This window comes from Egretta garzetta, unplaced genomic scaffold, assembly GCF_000687185.1.
Source record: "Egretta garzetta isolate BGI_Z169 unplaced genomic scaffold, ASM68718v1 scaffold334, whole genome shotgun sequence".
NCBI classification, from domain to species: domain Eukaryota; kingdom Metazoa; phylum Chordata; class Aves; order Pelecaniformes; family Ardeidae; genus Egretta; species Egretta garzetta.
In genome coordinates, this window is record NW_009259431.1 from 277,748 (window position 1) to 304,693 (window position 26,946).

The 26,946-nt window shown below is 38.2% G+C and overlaps 1 protein-coding gene across 1 annotated transcript; it reads right to left on the minus strand.

The window, feature by feature from the left end:
- Nucleotides 1-26,015, minus strand: CEP78 (centrosomal protein 78). Its single transcript, XM_009637089.2, has 15 exons — nt 25,748-26,015; nt 25,352-25,527; nt 24,674-24,746; nt 24,045-24,148; nt 23,091-23,265; nt 21,078-21,191; nt 20,767-20,831; nt 16,396-16,504; nt 14,682-14,817; nt 13,441-13,486; nt 12,041-12,184; nt 5,491-5,568; nt 3,558-3,724; nt 1,932-2,085; nt 1-525 (listed from the first exon to the last, which is right to left on the minus strand). The coding sequence occupies exons 1-15, from the start codon at nt 25,998-26,000 to the stop codon at nt 1-3; spliced, it is 2,319 nt and encodes a 772-aa protein (XP_009635384.1). The 5' UTR covers nt 26,001-26,015.
- Between the last annotated feature and the right edge of the window lie 931 nt (nt 26,016-26,946).

The following is a 26,946-nucleotide window of genomic DNA, read 5'->3' on the forward strand; positions in this document are numbered from 1 at the left end:
TCAAATGCTGGTAACACTTTGGATACTTCCTTGTCTTTCAGAGCCAGAACCTACAGTATCAGTTGCAGAGCGGTTTACTGACTGCAGTCTACTTTGGTCTCCTCTTGCTCCATCATTTGGAATTGCCGTTTCATTTGCTCTAGGGTTATATTTGTTTGAGGAGCAATTTTTGCTCTTTTCACTATAAGCACCACTGGATATTCTGCTACCATTACTTTTACTATGTACACTGGAATCAGAAAATGAATGCAGACTGGTAACCAATTGCCTTGCTGAGTGAGGTCCTTTTGCATGTTCATTTTGTTTGACTCTCCTCTCAGAGAATATTGGAGTATTATTTCGAGGCTTATCCTCTTTATTTTGGTTAATTGTTTGAGCTTCATTTTCATTCCATGAGCCTGGCTGGTTCTGTTGCCCAGCAGTCTGAAGTTCTTGTATTTCTCTAAGAGGAGAGAAGGTGTTATTCACAACCACCTGGGATTGAAACATGCCAGGAAGAGAAACTTCGATATCTCCAGCTCTGTTCTGAAAGAAGAGATTCCAATGAAGATACTGATGCAACTACAGAAAAAAAAATCCAGTATTGCAACTGCCATATCCTAAAATTTGCATAGCAAAATAAAGTCTTTACATAATACAGAAGAAACTCAGAGATAATAGCAATTGCACAATCTGTATAACCTTTCAAAGCAAGCAAGTTTCAGAAGTTTGCTAGGGTGATAATGACACAGAGTAGGCATACTACAGTTTCACATCTAGCTTGAACCCTCTGCTACAGAAATGTGTCAGTTATACTGAAGGAACCAAACCTGACATGTCTGTCATTCTGAAACACCTGCAATTCATTACATTTGCTCACAGTTCACAGTAGTGTGATCCTGATAGTCTATCCCACAATACCTACCTGCTACAAGAATCTGAACTAACCAGTACTAGGAGATAAGTATGAGAGTACTGTTAAGTATTAGTTGGAAGCTTTTTGTAAATCATCCTTTGCCATGCATATTTAAAAAACTTCAAGCTCATGCTTCCAAATGCAGATGAATTAGAAACAATGATCCAAACTGCATGAACAAGTTAATGTCACAGTGCAGAAGAGTCTATCAGCTGAAGACACTGTGGGCAAGCCAAACTAGAACAAATGTCAAAGAACCTACAACAAGAATTACTCTATTACTCCAAATAATTTTAGCAGATTCAAACTGCAAAACTGGAAATTGCTTTGCACGCCATTACAAAACCCCAACACTTTTTACCATCATGTCTTAGAATCCCATGGTGTTCTGGAGGAATTTTGAACACCTAATAGGGAAGACATTGGGTATAAGAAACATACTGGAATGCAGAATGATTCTTAGTGTGACAGTTTTATCCAACTTGGATGAGGCTGTAGGCTGCCAGTACCTTAATTTTTAATTGCCTTAAAAACTTAAGCCTAGTCTTCACAGCATGGCTCATGTAGAAATCTAACAGGACTGGACACATACACTGCAATAACTAAAAATCCTGCTGTTCAATAGGCATCTTGTACTACCCTCTATTATCAGACCAAGTTTTTTAAAACTACTATACATTATTACTAAATGTTTCTAAAAAACCTAGTCATGGTATTTTCCATTTGTAATGGATGCATACCACTATTGGAACTTCATATTTCAGAATAAGAAAAAATATAATTACCAACAACTCTTTCTTTACAACATTACAAAATACTACGGTTTCTGTTCTAAATGGTAATCACTTAAAAAGCTTACATTCATCATTGGATTATTATGATCTGGATAAATACAGCTACAGCAAAAGATTGCAATAACAACTTCATGGATCATTTGGTAATCATTGCTTTCATTCAGAGGGGGATAACAGTGAAATGAAAAGTACATTAAATAGTGTCAAGTTCATTACCACTAGCATTCCCTCTATAGACTTACTTTGCTGTTCTGGGTATGTTCTTGCCTGTCTTCTTCAAAAGACTTCTCCTTTAGCACGTTAGCAGGCTTACTGAGAGTAGAATTCATTTGTGGATGCCCCAGAAGACCAAAATCTGACTGATCTATCCCAGCCAATACAGCAAGTTGTCCAAGTCTGTAAAATAAAGTTTAATAGAAAATGACAGAAAAAATTCTTACCCTGTGCAAGATCTAAACATTCAAAACCAGAAGAAGAAACAGAATCTGTTTGAAGCTTTGAAGAGTTTTTCCACTATTTTCTGAGAAGCCCAAAATAGCTTAATAAAGGTGAAAACTAGCTAAAGCTACTTTCCTATCTTTGCACTAATTAGCCTGCAGATTCAAAATTGTCAGCCTTCACTCAGTGTTATGATGCAAAGAATGAAGTTCTCCCAGTTAGCATTGATCTCAGAGCAGGATGCTTGCAAGTAGATTCCCTGTCAGGCAGAACAAAGATTATCATTCAAGCAGAAGATTGGTGCACGTGTCCCAAACTAGCATAATCTCTAACAGCCAAATCCAATTACATGCTTCACAAATACAGTCATGTTGTTTCACCTGCCAGCTTACAAGTTGGCCAAACCTACCACTTGGGTGTTTTAAGCCTCAGTAAGTGAGAAGTTGCAGCCATCAATTGATAGCACAACATTAAACAGAAGCTTATTGTGAAGAGGATTCTGTAGCTTTCAGAGCAGCTCCCTATTATCATGAAGAGATGTAGGACCCATTTGAAAAATTTATTTTTTATGTAGTAAGAGAGCATTTTTTCCTTCCTCCGAAGTTTGAAATTCATTCTTTAAGTAATGGAAACTCTACCAAATGATTGGCACAGAATTAGGACATGGCCTCAGGGTGAACTTTACATTAAGTTACATTATTACAATGTGGAGGTGGATGGAAGCAGGAGGCAGAAGAGCAAATAAAATCTTCTGTGGTCTTCTCTGAACATGCAGAGTACAATGTATCTTCACATCATTGCTTCATTCTCCTGGGCAGGATTGCCATACCTGGCTACATAAGCTTTATAAAACAGGTTTGAGAACTTCAGCTGAAATTCTTCGACAAATGGGAAGGATGAACCATCCTCTGTGAAACTGTAGGTACAGTGGTAGAACCTTAAGACAAACTTTAATCAACACTCTCTAAAATATTTCAAGTAATAATAAATAATCCAGAATTTAAGTACAGAGGCCAGATTCATCCATTTAGATTTCTGTACTTCAATTAGTAAGAGGCCGAAGGCAACAGGGCACTTTCTGAAGCCAGTTCAACTGCATTTTAAGCCTTTCATATTATGGGAATGCTAATTGCCACAGGTGATCCAATAAAGACTAGGAAACATGCTTTGACAGAAGCTTTCTTCTCTTTTGGAATGGGCTTCTTGAAAGCCTTTCCCAAGGACAGATTCAGCTGGACAGTGCTTGGACCAGGTTTTTCTCACCAAGAAGAGACTAAACAGTAGGTATATACAGTTAATTTTTCTTTCTCTGCTCTTTGCGAGTACACTCCTAGAGATCTGGGGGGAGGGGGCAACATATTCATTGGGAGGATAATTTTGGAAAGAGATCTCAGAAGAAACAGTAAGACGTAAGTAAAGTGACAACCTACCCAGCATCTTTAAGGAGGTCCAAAAAAGCATGAAACTTTTGGAAAGAGTTCTCAATGCTGCCTAGAACACCTTCATCTTCCAAAATCATGTTGGTTACTGACTGTGCATGAAGAACCTCAGACAGGGAGATATTTAGATTTCTTAATCTTGCATTTTCAATTTCCAGCTGGTGGGAGGGGGGGGGGGGAAGAAAAAAGGTAATTTCTATCATTGTCAGTTAAAAAGAAAAACAAAAAACCCAACCCTGACCTTTGCAAGCCTATAGAGCAGTATCACAAGAGAAATACCCAAAGTAACTGACATAGCTGATATAGAGCTTCCTGTACCAGAAATATTGAGGGCACTGTTACACTGAGCACTGTGCAGGTTTGCTTATCCACAGCTGCATTTCTGTGCTACTACAGTGAAATCTCTGCAGGCACACAAAACTGATGGCTCAGCATTGTCTTCAGTATGTACAGAATGTTGCAGAGCAAGTGCAAGTAAAAACATTAGCTTTCCTATCATGTTATTTTGCATGTATTGTATGAACATTAATACCAAAGAGTTTATTTTACTAATAAAAACCTTAATGAAGGCCAACGCTCTCCTTATATTCACCCTTCTGTATCAGAGGGAATGCATACTTCTGTATCTCCCCTCCACTCTGCATCCCAAAATTGAAAGTTTAAGATGATCTGATTTTTCTTCACGTTGAACATTAATCAATGACAAACTGAAAGCTGAATGGTAACTGTAGGATATACAGGGGTTTGTGTTTGAGGGAAACTAACTCAGACACTCATTTAAGATTACAGCTATGCAATCACTGCTACCACAGGCTGTCCTTCTTTCACTTTTATGAGAGAAGGACAAAAAAATTATAGATCTGTGTAGTGCACTGTAGCTGTTAAACCAGTATCAAAGTGAACAATTTTAGAAATTACTGCTACTTAGTTTATCCCTTCTCCTGAGACAGGGTGCTAGGTCCAAGCATTCTAGCATGACAGAGAAAGATTTGTTGCAGTGGCTGTTTAGCCTAAAAAGCATTTAAGTATTCAAACAACAGATGTCACAGCAGAGGCCACTGCTGCACCTCAGGTTACAGGAGGACAGGGATGGCCACACCGGAGGACTAGATTGAACCTTGTAGAGTGCAGTCTCCTTGGTGGATATCTGTTCCCTGTACTGTGGGGTACCACTTGTTGCTGAAGTTCCACTTCTTTCTTTACCACTGCTTTCATTCCACTCCAGACCACATCTAAGAACTAAATCCATTCATTTACACTGTCTTACACTCCACACTATTATAAGGAATTCTGCTTATTCATGCAAATGGGTCTTTCTAGGTCAGCAACAATGGACAGAGGGGAAATAGACCTCAAAATTTAACTGCGAGAAGTTGTTAGTTTGGTTCTGTCATAATGTGAAATTGCACTTTGCAACAACTGACAGCTATGCCCAACACGCTATGCAGAAAACCATCTGACATTTTTATTGTCTGCAAAAACAAAACTTAAAAATCAAAGGGACAGAATAAGCCAAGTTAAACAAGATTTGCAACAAACAGCTTTTCAGCATGATAAAGAAGATGGGTAGTTCTTTGTGGTCTCCCATCTGCTGCAGATTGCAAGCAGATTTAATCACTTTCTCAAGAAAAATATCAGGATGTCCCAGATCGTAAGTAATACCCCAAATGAGTAAAACACACTGAAAGAGTAGCTTGACCTGGAGTTCAAGGTTCTGGAGTAGGATCAGGAGAACAAACACACATTACTAAATGCAGATTTCATCATTGCCCTTAGGCTAGTAAATGATCCATGTGACTTTGAACTGAAACTCTGGAAACTACCACATTAGAGGTCACTGATTACTACTCCCAATTAAGCAAGTGGATAGTTTCATTGGTGCCTCCTTTAAAAGTAAAGATGATTAACAGTTAAGTATCATTACCTCTGTTATCCGTTCTTCAGCCTTTACTCTAGCTCTTTGTTCTTCCTTTAATTTTTCCATGCATTCTTCCAGCTCCAACTATCATAACACAGATAAACTATAATGAAACTTATCTCAAAATGTCAGATCAACATGCAATATTATATAAAAACTCGATATGTCCAGTTAACAACTAGCATGCGGCCTTCCAAGCAATAACTTATTCTCTACAAAAATACGTGACAGAGGTCTACCAGTACATAACTCTAGGATGCAAAAAATTAACACAGGAAAGTGGAAATAAGTGTGATTCACTTAGCGGATTTGCAATATAGCAATAGATAACGCAATATTATAGCACAAGACTCTTGGGCCTAGGAAAAATGTTCTTCTCTACTTACTCTTCGCCTTTTCAAACCTCATTTTTAACTAAATACGCCTACCTTATTGAAAGCTCAAATTGGGCTCAAAAAAAAACCTTAGTAGCCAGACCTAGATTTTCAGAATGTATTCTTCATCCAGGATTTTACGTATTATTAGAGCAGTAGGAATACAAAATTCTGAACTGTACAAACTGTACTCTTTCCAATTGGTTTCACTTAGTTCTTTAGCAGAAAAAGTAAGTTTTTTCACAATCCCAAGCTGTTTGAGTGAGTTAGGCAGCTTAGTGTTGAGTTAACAACAATGAAAACAAACCCAAACATCTAACAAATATATTCTAGGCTTATTCATGAGATGCCTACACTTGTATTTTAACTTTCAGTTCTAAGTAGTGAATCTGTTTCAGCAAACAGCAGTCAGGATTTGATAAGCAATCACCACATTCTCTCATAACACAGCAGAGACCTATCTTTAATTACAGCACCTGAAGCAAAAGAACAAATATGAATTTTTGTTCTTGTATGCTGTGCTGGTGTTGGCTGGGGTAGAGTTAATTTTCTTCACAGTAGCTAGTATAAGGCTATGTTTTGGATTTATGCTAGAAAGTCTTGATAACATAAGGATGTTTTTGTTACTGCTGAGCAGTGCTTGCACAGAGTCAAGGCCTTTTCTGCTTCTCACACCACCCCATCAGTAAGTAGGCTGGGGGTAGGCAAGAAGTTGGGAGGCCGACACAGCTTGGACAGCTGACCCCAACTGACCAAATGGATATCCCATACCAGATGTCATGCTCAGCGTATGAAGCTGGGGAAAGAAGGAAGGGTGGTGGGGGATGTTTGGAGTAATGGTGTTTGTCTTCCCAAGTAACTGTTACACATGACAAAGCCCTGCTTTCCTGGGGATGGCTGCACACTTGCCTGCCCATGGGAAGCAGTGAATTAATCCCTTGTTTTGCCTTGCTTGTGCACATGGCTTTTGCTTTACCTGTTAAACTGTCTTTATCTCAGCCCATGCATTTTCTCGCTTTTACCCTTCTGATTCTCTTCCTCATCCCACCAGGGGTAAGTGAGCAGCTGGGTGGTGCTTATTTGCTGGCTGGGGTTAAACAATGACACATGCCTTAACAGTCTTCTGGTCCCAAAGGTGAAAACTGTTAAAATTACCAAGCTGCTCTGTATTTCAGAGGATAACCTATATTAATTAACAGTATACAAAGCTTCTTCATTTCTCTATACACCTTGCATAGAGGCACATACGTGTAACATAGGACAGGGCTTTTTGTACACACCTTATCAATTGGTTCTACAGAGGAGCAAAGATCCAAATAGCACTGAAATCCTTTAGTATCAAAATCTTATTCAAGAGCACACTACTGCACTTCATACAAGCAAGTAGCTGAGAAGACTGGTGTGCAACAGAATGCATAGTAGAAATAATCCTTCTACAAATGCAAAGAGATCCTCACAGGTCTTGTAGGATGCAAGGGACTTTTGCATCTGATTCAAAGATGCAGGTTCTAAAATATTCTAGATATAGTCCTCCCAATGACAACCACTCAGAGTGAATATTATAGATCTGTCACTACTTTCCAGTGAAACCCACTCCCAAGATGCCCAGACTAGCATTGACCAAACTAACTCTGGAACTAGAAAGCTAGTCGTATCTGAACACGAGAAAGACTCTCAGAGGTCAGAAGGTATAGGAAAACCAAAGACAGCGTTTGGGAAGAGTTTTAACAGTATCTGCCATAACGTAACAAAATCGCCTCCAGGCACAGGGTGGGGACGAAATCTCTAAGGAGAACCCTCAACAAATACCAGTCTCACTGTAACCTACTTCAGAACCTGTGGAAATAATAGAAGCCAGAATTCCTTTTATAGATACAGAAGCACAACACAGGAAGTAGTGACCATAATGTTCTACATTCACAACTTGACATGCAAGCTGGAGTCCTGTAACCTAGCTTTGAAATCAGTCACAGGTACCACAGACTTGAAGAATTCTTACAGTTCCATTTATAGTGTGTGCACACATATGTATGTATGTATTTTAAAGTTTCCAGGGTGCAGGGGGTTTTTGGCAAGCAACTCAACTTTAGAAACCTTAGTTATACAGTATTTTTGTTGTGGACAAATTTTAGACAATTCTAAAGGTGACAGAACTGACCTTTTTCTTCATTTTGCTGGTTTGTATTTTCAAAGGCTAGGAAAACAGTTAAATTATCAAGATTTTTTTAAACAGAAATGTAGAGGGTTTGTAGTTTTGTTTAAACTTGATTTATCACACTGTAGATGTACACAGTATCTCCTTATGGGCTAACTTCACAAAAAAATTGGCAAACACTATAGCTCCGTCTCCTAAGCAGTATCAGAAGCATGCATTTAAAGGAAGATGCCTTGCACCTATGCAAACGTATTTGTCACCATTAAATTACAAATATATGTATGCTTTATTCTTTGATTTGCTTTTGAGAAATCTGCTAGTCTTTGTGCAGAAAAAGAATTGTTAAAATACAACAGAAAGCGCTAAACATACATCCATGCTACAGGACTGACCCTTCTAGTAGCATAGTCCAGAAAGACAGCACTGACAGCCTTTAAGTTGAATATCAAATATATCTGTAGCCCTCAGAATTACTGTATGCAGTATGACTACTCAACACTACACAGAGGTATAAAAATTGAAGTTTAGAAACTAAAAATATAAAAAAGTTTAGTAACTAATTAAGGACAACTATTAGGTAACTACGGACAACAATGTCCTTATTTTTAAAAAAAGTTGCAGCACAGTATCTACTTCTACATAATTCACATAGTATTAACGCATAGGAAGAGTTATCCTGCTAACTATATTAAGGGTCAAGTTCACCATTTATATCCTTAGCGAAAATTTCAAAATCTGAGAGTTTCCCTCACTTACATTCTTTATCAGAGGCAATTCTGACATTTCAGATTCCCTCTAGTGGAAGGAAAAAATATCAGTTCTTATTTTTCATAGGCAGAAATTAAGCTTTTTCTTAGCCAAGGGATTTTTTTAAAAAATGAAAACACAACTAATACTGTTTCACTAAGTAGCGCACTTAAAGCCCCTTTTTGGGCAGAAGGATGCAGAGAAATTCTCAAGGACTTGCATACTGAAGTGAAAGTCTGGTCATTTAGTCACATCAAGGGATGTTTGGAGAGCTTTTTCCGCACAGTGGCAGTTAAAGGAGCTCCCAGTGCTTATTGTTGGAACACTCCGCAATCCCATCATAGTTCTAGCACAGCTGGTTGTCCCACTTTACTGAAAGGCTGTGCCAAGGCCTGCTACAGCCAAATACACTGGATTACTCTTCAGCTAGATCAGTTCCTCAAGTCAGCTCCCCAGGAAGAGCTGTTTAATGACAGCCCTAAGCCAAATCAATGCAGATTAAAAGGGTCCTCCACTTCCCCTCTCACATTATCAGCCATAGACTTCTGCCACTTAACTCTGCTCCAGTCCTGAAATGCACCAACGACATAAGCCAATGTGAGTCATTAAGATGGCTGAAAACTAACCAGGAAAAATATCACAGAATGGTTGAGGTTGGAAGGGACCTCTGGAGGTCATCTGGTACAAACCCTGCTCAAGCAGGGCCACCTACAACAAGCTGCTCAGGACCATGCCTAGGTGATTTTTAAATATGTCTTAAGGAGGGAGACTGCACAACCTCCCTGTGCAACCTGTGCTAGTGCTCAGTCACCCTCGCAGTGAAAAAGTCTTTCCTGATGTTCCCAGTGAACCTCCCTTGTTTCAGTGTGTGCCAACTGCCTCTGGTCCGGTTACCGGGCACTACTGGAAGAGCCTGGCTCTGTCCTCCTTGCACCCTCCCTTCAGGTATTTATATAAATTATTATCATTCCCCCTGAGCCCTTCTCTTCTCCAAGCTGAACAGTCCCAGCTCTCTCAGCCTTTCCTCATAGGAGAGAGATGCTCCAGTCCCTTAACCATCCTGTGGCTCTTTGTTGGACTCTCTCCAGTATGCTCATGTCTCTCTTCTACAGGGTAGCCCAGAACTGGACATGGTACTCCAGGTGTGGCCTCACCAGCACTGAATACAAGGGAAGGATCACCTCCCTCAGCCTGCTAGTAACATTTCTCATAATGTAGTCCAGGATGCCATTCACCTTCTTTGCTGCAAGGGCACCCTGCTGGCTTCTGTTCAACTTGGTGTCCACCACAACCACCAGGGCCTTTTCTGCCACACTGCTTTCCAGATGGTCTGCCCTCAGCAGCATATACCGTTGCATGAGATTGCTCTTGTTGAACTACATGAGCTTCCTTTACATCTGCAAGTTGAATCAACTTGCCTTATGATCAGATAAACATGAAAAAAGGCATAAGAGAGAAAAAGACTGAAGCAAGAAATGGAAAAGCACTAAAGGATGGAGGGGAAATAGACCTCACAATTCAGTGGTGAGAAGCTGTTAGTCCAGTTCTGCCATAATGTTAGACTGTAACAAAACGTAACAAAAAGTAACAAAAACAATGGGTGAGGCACAGAAACAGTTGGACACAGCTTAAACAGTGCTTTCAGATATGCAACCATAGCCTAAAAAAGTACTTTGGTTTTCAAATTCAGAAAATCAGGAAAACCTGGACCTTTTCAAGCACAGGAAATTTAGAACCAATTTTGGGGTAGGTTCCTAAAATTTATAGTTTTACCTCCCAGGAAGCTCAAATTAATCACAAATTATCCCTTCCTTACAGTTGCTCTATACATAATACTACAGGTAACACTGACAACATAGGTTGATATTACAACCCTCCCCCCCAAAGCACAAACCAGTTTGCCTCTGCAGTGTGTCCTGGAAATAATATTCCTCACTCTCCAAACACCAAGAATAAATACATCAAGTGTTTCCTTAGAGCACTGTACTTGCTGCATAGAAGTTTTTGGCGCAATATGCACTTGACATGGAATTCCATGATTCCAGGCACAATGCACTTGAGAGTGCTGAAGCCATGGCACAGCACGATGCCAACACATTGCACACAAACAGTAATATGAAATCACCTACAAAGAAGAAGAAAGCTGCTATACAAGTGCCAGCAACCTGTGAAAACCTTGAAAATCTTCCTGAACAAAAGTTCTAGAGAGAAAAAGGGTAGGCCTAAAGAAAAGTTATACAACAGCTAAAAAAAAGGCAGGTAATTATTTATGCAGTATTTGTACAGTCCTTTTGCCTTCCACAGTAACTCTAAGCCACCCTAACTCTCCCATTACATATAGATATCCAACAAGCTAAGTTTCAACTTCACTTTGCTTACATAAAGACAGCTACATGGTCTTAATATTTATACACATAAACAGTTCATTCACTCAGTGTGGTGCTCTATGACAACCACCACCAAAACCAGACTAACTATAGGTCTTATTTTTAGCAGTATTCATTTGGAGGCAGTGCAGATTCTCTAAACAAAATTCAAATCCTAACACTTCCAAAACAACCCAGTTATTCCACATGAGGTTGTTACTTTATAATAGTGCTAGATTACCTCAGTAGCATTACTGAGTCACTGACACACACCTTTTGTTTTCCCTTCCTTCTATAAGAACATCCCCTGTCAAGACATCTGCAGCAATAGTCAGTCTCACTACTGCTAGGTTTTTTAGAACTATCAAAGAAGTGGAGGGAATAATAAAAAGTAAATGAAAAAAGTTTGTTACTAAGCTCAATTATAAAATGGAGCTTTAGCACATGTTCAGTTATTTTCTTAAATTATGTTTACACAACAATTATTACAATATTTTAGCTCTTAGAAATAACATTAAATTACATTTATAAAGGAAATACTTGGAAAGAAATACTACAGGCAATAACACTTATCAAAACATTTGTGCAATGATTCAAAACTGTAACAGAGAAATTACGCATGTTGCAGCTGTGCATATTAAGTGAAGTTCTTCCTTATTATAGCCCTAACTTGACAATATGCTTATAGCATACACATCTTCATTAAAACCATTCACAGACTGGAAATCCAGTGCATATTTGACACACATCTTTTGAAATGGAAGGCTGTATGACATAATGCAGAATATATAAAAGTTATTCAGAGTCCTGCTCCACGACTGGTTATTAGCTTAAGCATAATTTTCTGAATAAAACATGGTTTAACTGATACAATTTGCCTTTATGGAGTTTAAGGCACAGAACATGCTTCTTACCTGTAATTGTTGATACTTTGTTAAGTTAAGATTATCTAATGATTTTGTCAAACTGGGATGATGAATAACATCATCTAAATCTTCTGTGTCTTCGGTTTCAGATGTAGAAGCGCTTTCTACTGTCACTTTCACAGGAATACCTGTCTAATTACATTAGAAAAGAAAAACACACCTACTCACAGCATTACACTGTGCAATAAAAATCAAAGATTTTTAATAGTACCAGAATTTAAATAGTACCAAAAGTGCAATTTAGATTAAGCTAAATTAAGTCATTTCCCAGAGTTTCTTAATGCATATACATTGTCCAGCTATGCCATTTCGAAATAAATTTGCATTAAAAAATACTGAAAAATCATGTGTGTGCATATTTTGGTTATATGTGGCAAGGTGTAGGCAGCAGGGGCTGCAGGGCAGCCCCTGTGAGGAGAGGCTGGGGCTGCCCCATGCTGGACACAGCCAGTTGTCACCGGCTCCAGCCGACCCACCCCAGGGCATGGCTGAGCCCCGCAGCCACCACGGCGGCGCCTCAGGGAAACCCTATTTCAGGGCAAAAAAAGCCAGACAGGCAGAGGAGGGGGAAACAGAAAGAGTGAGAAAGAGCAGAGGGCACACCAGGCTCAGAGGAGGAGAAGGTGCTCCATGGTGCACCAGGCTCAGAGGAGAAGGTGCTCCATGGTGGCGCTGACACCCACACTTCAGCCCCAGGAAGGCCCCATGCCAGAGCTGAGAGATGGGCTGAAGGAGCTGCAGCCCGTGGACAACCTGTGCCGGAACAAGTTTTCCCAATGGACTGCAGCCCATGGGAAGCCTACACCAGACCAGGGGATAAGCATTCTGGCTTCAGCAACCATCAGACACTTCTGTGAGCCAATTGAATTCATTAGTACACACTAACACACTTCAGCTTTTCTCTGGTGGGTGGGGTGGAAGGGAGAAGATGGAAATGAGATGTGAAAGAGAAGGAACAAACAGTGGGGCTTTTTTTCCCCTGTTGGTATGTTTGCTACAGTGGTTCACAGATGGGTTCAAACACTAGTATGTAGTCCAAAAGCAAAAGGAGGAAAAAGAGGAAGGGGTGGGGAGAGAAGAGCCTTTCAGAGAAGAGTGCTGCTAATTCTCCTCATTGCCTCTAGAGGGATTGTGCCCATGCTCAAATCCAGCTTGCTCATAAGTATAACAAACCAAAAGGCAGTGATACAGAAATGGGAATAAACTAAATATCAAAGAAGTTTCAACCAAATGCTGACATAAACTATTATTTTGCACTTCTATGAGAGAGAAACTTTAAAAAGTATGTTCCAATCTTAACTTTTAGACAATATGATTCTGTTGAAAATACTTTCATCTTTTTTCAGGCATTATCTACTACATAAACCATCATATGAGGGACAGAGTACCTGAATCTTCACTGGTAATTCTTCAGTACTATCCACTGGTCCCCCTCTAAGGTTAGAAGAAAATACTTTTGAGAAAAAGTAAGTTTATATAATGGCACCATCATTACTTCCATTTCTGAACACCAGATTCTAGGACAGGTGAAGCACTAAGAGTAAAACCAGCATCAGACACTGCACTGTATTCCTCTAACGCTCATTACCTCCTCATTTTGTTCTGTTAGTACCCCTACTTAATCATGAATTAGAGCAACATTACTGGATGCTAATGTTTGTATCTTCAATAGGAATCTTGCCTAGTTAATCATTACGAACTAAACTTAACAGGAGAATTTGGAGTTCAGCATTTTGAAAAACAGGTTTAATAAAAACGGTTACGATAAAGCATTAAGTAATTTTTTTTGTTTAAATATTTGTATAGCCTTCATTTTGAGAAGCCCAGATTTAGGGAATACATTAAAAAAACCCAAAGCAAGCAACCAAAAACTGTTTCAAAAGGAAGCATGATAATAATATTACAGCTTCCAAGTATAACAATTTTTTTTTTTTTTTAAATTTTTCTTCCCAGGGCTTAGATGATTACAATAATTATGTTGGAATTGAGGGAGATGGAACAGAAAGAAGAGATGGAAAAAATACCGAGACACCCTGAACTGGATGACAAATCAACTATACTACAAGCTTAGAACAAAAAAAAACCCAAACAAACAAACCAAAAATGTTTTAAAAAGGAACATGATAAAAAAATTTCAGCTTTCCAATATTAACAATTTTTTTTTTTTTTTAAATTTTTCTTCCCAGGGCTTAGATGATTACAATAATTATGTTGGAATTGAGGGAGATGGAACAGAAAGAAGAGATGGAAAAAATACCGAGACACCCTGAACTGGATGACAAATCAACTATACTACAAGCTTAGAACACAAAATTGCATCTTTGGCTATTTTAAGTCTGCTAAATCATTAGTAACAAGAACAACGAAGCAAGGTGGGTTTGGTTGTGGAGGGTTTTTTTTGCTACACCTGGATATTCCTATGGCTATCAAATTATATTGTTTTGTGTATTTTAAAAACTTACTGAAATAGAATCCTCAAAATTTATATAGACAGATAAATTATAGATACAGTATAAAACTCTGTGTGTAAATTTGAACTACATATTTTAAGAAACTAATACTGCTCTCTACTGTATTTATCAGGCAGGTTTTATGCTTTATATTTTCCCTTGTGCTATGAAAACCTCACCTGCATCTCTTTGCACGTTCTGCAGTCCGCCAAGGAAGGAAGCCTTTTGTGCCCGGTGGTAGTGGTTTTGGTGAGTAACTATCTTTCACAGACATGTTTTTTTTCCCAGGACTTACAGACTTTTTAGATGTTAATCCTGTATTGAACAGCGAGAATAGGAGAAAAGATAATTCATCATACCGAATTACATATAAATTCACAGCTTATTGTTCATAAGTAAAATCTCCCATGTAATAAAAGGGACTGTAAGAAATCTACCTTTCAGTCTAATTTTGCTTAAGTCTTCAAAAACTTTTGTTTTGCTTCTCAAAAAGAGGGGTGGGCAGCTTGTCTGCATGCAGTTATAAGCTGGTATACTTAACTGTTAGGTTGATCTAAGTAAGACACGCTGCTTCAAAAAAGGCAACAAAGTTTTGTAGCTGAAGAGGTTTATTCACACTACCAATTTCAGATACCTAACTCCATTGTCTCAAGTAGGAGCTTAGACAGTGCACACAGATAAGGCTATCTATGTGCTTCAAATTGCCCTCTAGTGGGTTTCGTGTAAAAAAGTGGCAAAATGCTTGAAGCTAAAGCTGGTACTCACATTGATCACTTCTACAGAATACCAGCAATATATTCACTTAAGAGGAATAAATTATGAAAAGTCACGTTCACTAGTCCAGTCTTTTGGTGTTGTTTAAATCATACACTATCACTCAAAGCAGACTCAGAATAAATACCTAGTGTGGATGGATGAACACTTTACACCAGGTTCTATATGAGTCAGAAACTAACAAGCCCAGAAAACTGTTCACCTAATATTTCATACAGTTAAACTAGTGAGAACTCAGGTTATTGTTTCTCCGAGATCAATAAAACAACTAATTTTGTAATGGTATAGAAATGCATAACCGTGGTAATGAGATTCCAAATTTCAGTTCACTCTCACCAAATAAATAGGACAGAGTAGTTTTCACCTCCTGACTCCCTCCCTCTCAAAAAAACCCAAAAAACAAACAAACAAAAACCTAAACCACAATTACATTTAAGTCAGGCATTCTCTTCCTCCATCACCCTGATTACCAGAGTTTATTTCCGCAAAGACTTCAATTTGATTTATGCTTACCTCTCTGCTTCCAGATAACTAGAGCAAAGATGAAAGACAGCCAAATGTATTTTTCAATAAATTACTAAAAATAGTGTATTGCAGCTATCAGTACTTATAAATATTCAAGATACCTATGTTATTTTAAACACACTATTTCTAATAGGTTTACATGAAGTTAAAGAAAAATAAATCTTAGAACATCTTGTACATCAGTAAAAAAATGCATGCTTGTTTATTCTGGCAGAGGACAGTCTGCTACAGCAGGGTTACAACATCAGAAGAACTAGGCAACTTACTACAGCCAAGCTTCCTAGAAGTGAAAGCCTGTGGAGAAGATGCACTCAGAATAAATACATGCAATGCTTCCGCATATTTAAGTCAGCATATCCTACCATTTTTCCAGCCACATATATAGCAGCACTAAAACCAAGAGCAAGTTTCCTACAGAAACCACTGATGTTAGAAAACTCATTACTGAATTAAGAATAAATGGATTTTTTAAGACATTCTGCAAAACACTGACATTTAGACACATCATATATTTTACAATTAAAGCTCTTAAACGTTGAAAGATCATTTTGTAGACAAAATTTACTATAGTCAGAGAAAAAAAGACAGTATTACCAATACGAATAGTAGCTTTTCCTTTTCGACCACTTCCTAGGACAATAGTTCTTTTCTTTGGTCTAGTTTTCAAAGCATCCTTGGAAGATGGAGACGTCAGCCACTTATACTGCTTTTTTTTTTAAAGAAGGAGAAATTGGTTTAGTAACTGATATATAAAGAAGTCCTTATTTAATATTAGAGAGTTTTTGTCACCTGTATGAAGAACACTGCTAGTTACAGAAAACTTAAACTGTAAAGTTAAGGAAAACCAAAAATCCCACGAAGCCCCAATTCAAACAGATTCAACGTGAGTCTGAGTGCTACATTATGAGAAAGTGTTCCCGGAACACCACTGTAATACCCCATCCAATATTTTCCTTCCTCCTGTGCAAAACACTTCTCCTTTTATAGTAAAAAAAATTGCATCAACCCTATAAAAAGGAAACCCTGGCTTTTGCTTTTCATTCTCAGAAAGCTGGCGTGCTCAGAATGACCGGCTCAGGCTAGAGTTCTCCAGAGTAATAAAAGCCTCCCTAGCATGATTTTGTATTACCAATAGAGCTAGTATCTTAAAAAATATGAAGTTTAATTTTCACTGCCTGTAATAAGAATTCATCCTTACACAGTAAAAGCCTCCAAATTAAAATTAAGACACAGTGATAACCAAAGGCAATTGCTTTACTTCAACCTTCATTTCCTTACAGCAACAGCTCTGTTCTTAAAGGTTCCCCTTTCACCAATAAAAGTTTTATTATTCCAGGTAGATATTCTTAAGTTACACTGTCACTTATTTTTCAGTGTGCATCAAGCTATAGTTAGTACCAAGCCTAGCACTGAAGCAGCTGTTGAAGGAAACACAGTTGATATTAACACAAAGCTTATCTCAGACAGCCCTAAACCTCACATCAGAGCACTAGGAACAGTATGCCAAAGTTACTCCCACCTAATGCCCAGGGAAGATTAAAATGCCATTACTGTGCTCTAAGTAACCTAGTTTAGTCCAGGTTTATCACTGGCAAGAAAAACGGGGTTTTCTTATAAATCTGGACTCAAAAAATCATTGTATAAGTTTTGCTGGATCTACAGCTGGATCTAGATCCTGAGACAAGTGAATTGTTCATTTTAAACTAAAACACAGACAAAGTAAAATTAAATTGTAAACTTCTCAGAGCAAGAGTATCTTAATTTTGTTTTACTACATGCATAAAAGAGCAGCTATACTAGGTTAAACCTAAAGTTCATCCAGTAGCCTGTCTCTTGTCTCAGTGCCTGCTGCTGTTGTACCACATCTAAATATAAAGACAGCAAACATATTAAAGACAGTGTTGAAAAATGTCTAAGTGCTCGAGCTGAAACTATGAAAGCAACTTGTTTTATAGACACCTTCAGTGGATTTTTCCTTTAAGTTATTCAGTCTCTTTCAGAATCTACACAAACTTTCACTACCTATTACACCCAATCTTATCTACGATTACAATCTTCTATACTAGCTGTACAGTGGTGCTAGCTAGGGTAATAAACCCTTCCTCTAGTTTATCTGCCCATCAACTCTAAAGGCAGCAATTAGCGGTAGGCACCTTTTCTTGAAAACCCAGCCCAAAAGGCAAGCACCTACACGCCATTGAAAAGCAAAGACAAACAACCAGTTCTTATGCAAAACAGGATGGAAGGGCTGCTGTGAGTGGTATCCAGTAAGCAAGTGGTGACGCTACATTACAGGCTATTTGTGGCAGCCAAGACATGATCTTTTGTAGTTATGATGGCTTATTACTGTCAGGCCATTCAAAGGCCCACCAAATTGTTTTTCTAAAGCAACACAGGTGCCATGATGAGGTGCTACAGAATACAGCTCTGCCACTTCTCAGATACAAACAAATTTGACACTTCACTGAGCTTTACTTATGAGAATTACGACAGTTAGTCTTTGGCAGGATAAAAAGCTGAAACCAGAGGTGCTACGAGGTATGATCATCCATGCAACTCTGTGGGTCAGATATAGTACAAGTTCAGCCACTTGCTGCAAGAGTGACAGAATAGTTTCACAGGGAAAATTACATCTTACACCTTGTGTTCAAGAAGTTTAGGCTAAACTTATTCCAATTGATTCTTCATTTTCTATCAATATGAAATCCAGATCTCTAGAGACTATAATAGTTAAAAGAAAAAAAAGAATCCCTACTAAATTAAATAATTTCCAAGAGAGATACCCATGTTTTCACCACTACAAAAAAATGGACCAGCACATCCTTTTAAAACCTCACAGGTTTGGAGGCAGTACACAGATGACAAAAGGAAGCAATGTAGATGCTGACTGTATTCTCTTTAACACGCTTAAGCTACAAGAAATGAACACTGCTTCTTTACATTTGTAAACAATAGTCTATAATGGATCCTCCGTAAAAAAAAATTTGTGGAAAACATGAAAAATAGATGACATTTCTGTATTATGTTAAAACTTGTTAAAAATAGAAAGAATCAGTGTTAGTTACATCCAGAATTTAGAATATGTCATTAGGGCTCTCACAAATACACTCTTAAATTGTTTTTACTTGTACATTGGATTTTTTTAAGTTGTATGGCTGAATTTTGACTACTGACAGAATGAAGACACAGTCCTTGCAGTTCTTTCTGCAACAGAGCTTAATGACCAACTGTTCATCATCATTAATACCTCTGACAGTTTAGTAATTTATTCCCTGAGGTTTGACTCCTTAGAAAAAAGGAAAAACCCAACAAAAATACCCCACAAAAACCACACACCACAAACACCCACACACACCACCACAAAACAAAAACCCCACATGGCTGACTTTCAATATAGAGCACATCAAGACAGTAGGCTCAAACGAAGTTTTTCTCTTCATAACATAACTTACTTCTAAGTAACTGAGCTCAAACCCAGCTATAAATCCTAGATTAGTGCAGTAAATGTTTCAGTTTCAAAAGAATATGAACATCAACATCAAATGTTTGCATTCATCTTGCTCAGCAGGTGAATTACTCCTTTTTGAGTGTCTGCACTGTTCACATGACAAACAGCAAGCATTACTTACAACAGCCTAGTAACAGAGCTTACAAAATAAAGGATCTAGGCTGGTTTTATTTGTGGAAGAAGCAAAGTTACTCAGCAAGCTGGTGGCCAGTCCTTTTTCACTCACATGGTTAACGAGGTATGCAGAATTACTAGCATCGCCAATAAGACTTAAGATACTGCACTACCTGGATGAATACAAACAAATGCCTTGAGTTGAGTGATCTCTTAGTATATATATGGGAGATTCCCCACAGAGTTGGTTCTTTTCATGGTTCAACTTTCCAATCATCTTGAGCATCTGCAGGCAGATGCTATTTTCATGTGATCCCTGCAACATTTTGCAAGTGTTGACTGCATCTGCCAAGGAGAAAGACTACTCCTTCACAACCAACCTCAATTTCTCAGAAAAAGTCTTTTAATAGATCGAAGTGGGGAACTGTATTAATCCTCAAGGAATTCTACACACAAACTTCCCCGTTTATTAGACACTCCCTACAGATCCACAGCTCTGAATTTTAAGCCTTTTCAAAACCAAAAGAGCAGTAAGCTCCAGAACAAGAACTGGAATTGCTACAGCTCTGTGAAAACAAGAACAAGAGTACACTCATTTGTTTGCTGTCTCCTTCAGGAACTGAATCTGCTTTCTGTGTTATAAACAAAAGACTCAGTATTTAAACAGTATATCTAATCATAAATGGTCCTGATACTCAGTTTATGCATGTTACTGCAAGCTCTCTATGGACTATTAAATAAAGATGGCAAGGGGTACTGTACTTTAGCTAAACTCTGGTTTCTTAGATGGCTAGTATCAGAAGGGATAGTCTTGAGTAACTTCAAAAAATCTTAACTATTTTTTGTCAATAATTTACATAAGTTTCAAAATAATTTTCTAAATTTTAAATTGTGATTTCTTTTACTTTTTAATGAAAAGTTATTATTACCATGTTAGCAAGACGCATGTAGTAGACAACCTTCCATCAGTCCAGCAGCAACATTTACTTAACGTAATGCCCAAGTATACACACACATTTCTGTTACTTTTTCATTAAATGGATATCCTGGTTTTATTATATGTTACATCTTAAATTACGTAAGAAATCATACAAAATGCCCAATCCAGTATCATGGTGCTGCTAGTGTTTTTAATTTTTCCCTTTATAGTGTTTTTTTGTTTGGTTTTTAAACTGCTTAAGAGTCAGACTTCTGTTTATAATTAGAATAGCTGTTTTAGATTCATTCTGAAGAAATTTGTCCCTTAAAAGAAAAAATGCAATGGCTGAAGGCATGCTATTTTCACAGCTTCATGGCAGATACAAAGAAAACCCCAAACTCTCTCCAAAATGTCTAACACATACCTCCAAATTAGCACTATTTCCATTCATAAGAACTCTTTCAATAATGTTTTTCATCACAGCGTGATCTAGAATGAATTAAGATCGCTTATTAAGAATTTCCTGTGTAAGACAAGTATTTATGCAAACAGATCATTGAATAAGCAGTACACATTACCTCCCCTGCTCTCTTCCTCCATTTAGAAGAGTTTAGCAAAATGCTATTGCAGGTTTTTTCCTTAAAAGTAGTTTATTTCCCTCTGCCCCCAGAATTACTGGGAAAAAAGCCAACCAAACAAACCATAAAGAGGACAAAGGTAGATACAGATACATACCAATTAATGGATTTTTTCTTATGTCAAGTACTACTAATGTTCTGTTAGTTTGAAGAGCATCTAATAATGACCTTGCTCCTTCATTGGATATTCCACACTGCTGCAAATCAAGTGCTAAAATATTTAAGGAGGTAAAAAAAATAAATAAATAAAATTCAGTGGTGTAAATTAACCCACAGCTGCTGAAAACATCAATTTCATAGAACATGAAGCATGAGAAAAGAGGACATGACAATAACAGCCATGTGTAAATGCAAGAATATTACTTTCAGAGAAGAAAACTAGAAACTGAAATCAGTATTATAGATCAACATCAAGAAATAACTCCTAAACACGTGCAAAGGAAGGGATATAAAAAAATCACTGTTCTTGACAATTCCTAGTAAATATAATATTCCCGGTCACCAATTAATTCAACTGCCTGAGGTAACATCACATGTACAAACACACAACTTAAGTTTAAAAAGTCTGAGTCAATGCTTCTACAAGTTCATTGCTTGCACACATCAGTAAGTTACGTGGTTGCCATGAAAAAGTACTATCGTAGCTTTGGCATTTATTTCATGTTGCGCATACACAGTATCACAGAATGGCTGAGGTTGGAAGGGACCTCTGGAGGTCATCTTGCTGACCCACCCTGCTCAAGCAGGCTCCCTTGAAGCCAGTTGCCCCATACCATGTCCAGACAGCTCTTAAAAGACCTCCAAGGATGAAGATTCACAACCACTGCAGGCAACCTGTGCCAGAGTTCAGTCACCCTCACAGTAAGAAAATGTTTCCTGATGTTCAGGAGGAACCTCCAGCATTTCAGTCTGGGCCCACTTTCTCTTCCCCTGTCACCAGGCACCACTGGAAAGAGCCTGGCTCCATCTTCTTTACAGCCTCCCTTGAGATACCTCTTTACCTTGATGAGACCCACCCTGAGCCTTCTCTTCTCCAGGCTAAACAGACCCAGCTCCCTCAGCCCTCCCTGAAATGAGAGTTGCTCTAGTCCCTTCATCATCTTAGTGGCCCTTCGCTGGACTCTCTCCAGTAGCTTCGGTTCTCTCCTGTACAGGGGAGCCCAGGTCTGGCCTCACCAGTGCTGAGCAGAGGGGAAGAATTACCTCCCTCAACCTGCTTGCAACTCTCTGCCTAATGCAGTCCAGGATACCAGTAACCACCTTTGCTACAAAGGCACTTTGCTGGCTCATGGTCAGCTTGTTGTCCACCAGGACCTCCAGGACCCTTTCCACAAAGCTGCTTTCCAGCAACATAGGCCCCAGCATGTTCTGGTGCATGGAATTATTCCTGCCCAGGTGCAGGACTTTGCACTTCCTTTTGTTAAACTTCATGAGGTTTCCATCAGCCCATTTCTCCAGCCTGTTGAGGTCCCTTTGGATAGCAACACATCCCTGCCTTCCAAGGGATCCAAGTAAGGCTGACCTGCTTGTAGTTCCCTGGGCCCTTCTTCCCAGCCTTCTTGAAGAAAGGAGTGACATTTGCTATCCTTCAGTTCTCAGGCGACCCTCCCAGTCACCATGACACTTCAAAGATTATTGAGAGTGGCCTCAAAATGACATCAGCCAGCTTCCTCAATGCTTGTGGATGCATCCCATCAGGGCCTATGGACTTCTGCACATCCAGTTTGCTTAAGTATTCTCTAATCTGATCCTCTTCCATCAGTATGCATGTTATCTGTACACCTGGCTCAAACTTGAAAACAATTTCAACAGGTAAGTATTTGGTTCCATGTACAGAACGCTATGCCTTACACCGCCAACATTAGTCATTTTGTACAGATAGCCTGTAGAACAAGTTACTTCTCCAAAATACTGGAGGACAATTCTAGATGACACAATAGTATTCAGACACTCTGACAATTCAAAAGAGAAAGATAAATCTCTTTTTTGAAAAGATTACTCCTTGCTACCTAAATAGGGAGTTACTCTTCTGGCTATATTTCCTATAACTGAGAATTTTAAGTTTTCTGCCTGACACTACTACATCTTAAGAGTCAACATTTCACAATACCTTTTAGCCAAAGGTCCTCTCCTAGACAGTCTGCAAGGGTACTTGCTCCTCTATCTCCAACAAGCATGTTGCAGTTGAAAGTAATCCGCCTCAAGCCAGTCATGTTGTCAAGGTCAGGTCTCCGGTAACGTAGGCTTTCAGCCCAAGCTTCACCATGTCTTTTCATTGCCTGGTGCTTTGCAAACAAAGAAATTGTTACCAAGTGAAAAGGCAAAGCCATTACTGATAAGGAGAAGATCACAAGTTATCTTTGTAACCAATGTTTAATGGTTTGAGTGCTGATACAAGAAACACAGTTATACCATTTCTGAGTTCAAGAAACACAAGTCATTTTTAAACATTACAGTTAAATCATGTTTGTTCTGATCATCCAATCTACAATGCAAATTATTAAATATGGCTACAAAACATCTTATTACCTTCTTTTGGCAGACAGACAATTTCAACTCATCTCAAGTAGCATATACACACTAGGAAATTATGTGCTTTCATGCAAACCAATGTTAACATTAATTAGAGTATTGTAATAGTCACAAGCTTACTAATCAGTGGATTAGTAGCTTCTGAACTGTAAACTCAATTATTTTTGCTCAATGCTTAAGAACACTTAAGACATTTTTCAAAATTTGTGAAAGAAGCACTCCCCAAAACAGATGTCAGACATTTACAGCCCTAATCCTCCTTTAACGAAAATATACATCAGTCTGAACTGTTATTTGTTTAACTGATGCTTACTAAGAAATACCGTATTTAAATCCCACACCAGTAAACTAAGCTACTTTGGGCATACAAAGTCACAAATTTCAGAAGGACTATTCACATACTTAACTTCAGTACTCACACATGCTGCTCACAAAGTGCTTTGATGGATGTAGAGCTTGAAGGTAAAATAAAAAAATCAAATGTATTTCAGTTCTTGTGAGCATTTGGTTCTAAGAAAGGTGATTAAAGTACCTTTAAAACATTTGCTATATGCTCTGCCCCTCGCCACGTGAGGCTACATCCTGTGAAGTTTACGTATCTGATAGTAGCTGAATTCTTTATACTCTGACAGATTGCTAAGGAAGACAAAAGCATGCATGTTATCTATACACACCAGAGCCAGATTATCAGAACAGACTTTTTCACTCTCATATTAAGAAGCTGAATCAGCTTTAAGAGGCAAAAGCCTCGACAATGAACTAGTGTTGAAATACAATGAATATATTAAATACATTTAAAATGTTCTAAGATTATGTATTTCTAGTGCAACTGTTTAGCAAAGACTATCTGAACAAGCTAGAACATATTTTATTTCAGTTTACTTACATAAACATGAACAAATCAAGAAACAGTTAACCTCAAATATTTATGACTTGTTTTAAATAAAAGTATAAACATCGTTATAAAGTAGTATGGCTATTTACTAGCATCAAGTGAAGAAACAGCATTTAAAGACTTGAATTAAGTCACGTAGCGTAAAGTGCAGATTGTTATTTTAATCACTACAGACAAAACAGAAATGGAAATACTGAAAAACTTGCTTACTTATTCAAAGGACTAAAAAAAAAATTATATTTACACATTTTTGATTCTGAACTTACTTTCTAATCCTCCATCTCCAATTGGACAGTGGGCTAAAGAGACACTCTCCAGAGATGAAGCTGTGGCCAAGCCCTTCAGAGTAAAAACAGTGTTTGTTAACTGGCTTGAAACAGCAAAAATACAAATAGAGAAAAGACCAAGTCACCCAAACTGCCCAGAACTCTTTGTGCTCCCTACAAGAAACTCTCAGGTGTTCAGAGGGAGGTCAAAACAAGTGAACCTTAAAGCTCAGTTTAAGCTGGTTTATTTCTTTAGCACAGGAGGAGCTGTAGCCTATGGCAACAAGCAGCAACCTCCTTTCCTAGAAGCCGCTCATGAGTGAACACTGGAGAGAAGACCTGTTTTCACCTTGGTGTCCCACAACTTTCCTTCTGTAATGTACATGCACAGTACTTTCAGTCGCAAGCACAAGTTATATGCCCCAAACACATGGCAGAGATGTTGCTTCTAGTAAGTCTTGATGAATCAGGGCAAGGGAAGGTGATGCGATTTTGACAGGTTCAGCAAGACTAGGTTATAGTAAGTGTCTCAGCAGAACCATTCATACGATGGATAACACGAAGGTATCTTAGAATAGGAAATATCGTTGACTGTGACTAGTATTTATAAAATTTAGTTGCTAATTCTCTACGTTCTACGCATATTTTCCATTTATTTGTATACCAATATATTCTCACCTTGGTTAACAGTATTAGATCTCTCTCCCTCAGAAGCAAACCCTGCAGTTCTAAATTTTTTAGTACATCTGATATACTGAGACAGCCTTTGACAGCTTTGCACAGTTGGCCAGTCAAGTCTTTTGATCGAATTGCTGGAATTCTCCTCCTAAAATAAGTTTTGTATCTTTCAACACCTAGTAAACAACAAAAATTACACATCAGTAAAACCCAGTCCCTGTTGACTTAAAAGCACTCATAATCACATCTTGCTTTTTTGCTGCTTTTTCTTAAATAGAAATAATTCCTCACATACTACAATTCCTCCTCGCATGCATTCAATCACACAAGTTTTATGCAACAAACTCTAACATGCATACATCAATATACTTATCTTTTATAGCCATCACTACAAACCTGATTCTCCAAGACCCTGTTGATGAAAACTTCTTATTCCAATAGAAGTGAGATTCTTATTATGTCTGACAGCATTCAGAAGTGGAGCCCAATCAGCAGCTTTGATGCAATCTACAACTAGATCAAGAGCTCCCCGAGTCAGGTTAGCCTTCACAGCTTTCAGTGGGACAGAGCCTTGAAGAGCACAGAGGTGTTCATAATGGGAATAGAAATCCAGCATGCACTGTCTTCTTATTTTGACTGACTCAATCATTTCTTTTATGTGATAAATAACCCTCTAAAACAAGGGAGAGGAAAAAAAAATAAAATAAACTTTTTCCAATGTATAACTGATTTTGCAACACAGTCTTAATTCAACATGCATACACCAAACATGAAAATGTTCACGCATATTAAGACAGTATTTGCATGTCTTTGATGCGGCAGCTAAATCACTGATGTCTTGTGATGCTCACTACCTGAGTACCTGTGTAAGTACAGCTGAATGAATAAGGGGGTGAAAAACCCCAACCAAACCTGCATTTTTATTCTCCCACCCAAATAGGTATACCCAAACCACAAAAGGCTAATGTTCAAGCACTAACTGCTCTAAAGTTCCCATTTTCCTCTTAAAATTTAATTTTGTAGTGTCAGGGTGCGCAGACTCCCAAAAGCCTTGGACACTCCCTAACCTAACATCAAGGGATAGAAACAACTATTCCAGAGAACTAGTTGTAAGCTTCTCTGCTAAGTTAATCAAAATTCTCATAATACATAATAAAATATGTGTTTTCCTAAATAATTTTGCTATCACATAACTTACATGCTTGTCCTAGTAAATTTAAGAAAGCACTTTCCAGGCATAAATTTTTGTCACATATTAGTACCCATGTTGCAAACCAGTACAAAATCCCAAGTAGAATCTCTAAATACTGCTATGGCACAGCTGTTAAGAGTAATTCACTCCATGATCTCAACAGGAATATTTGTCAGCGTATTTAGAGGACCCATTTATTTATTAATCAAGACAGCATTAAGTATCCCACACATGATATCAAACATCATCCACATTGCAAACATATTGTTAAAGACTAGAAAGCTTCAGCTGATCTTCTGAAACACTCTGTATGCCAACATGGCCATGCTGTGGCCACAGGAACAGAAACTACCTAACTATAACCCAACAGTTCAGCTTCAGAAAGTCTGTAAAGCACCACTGA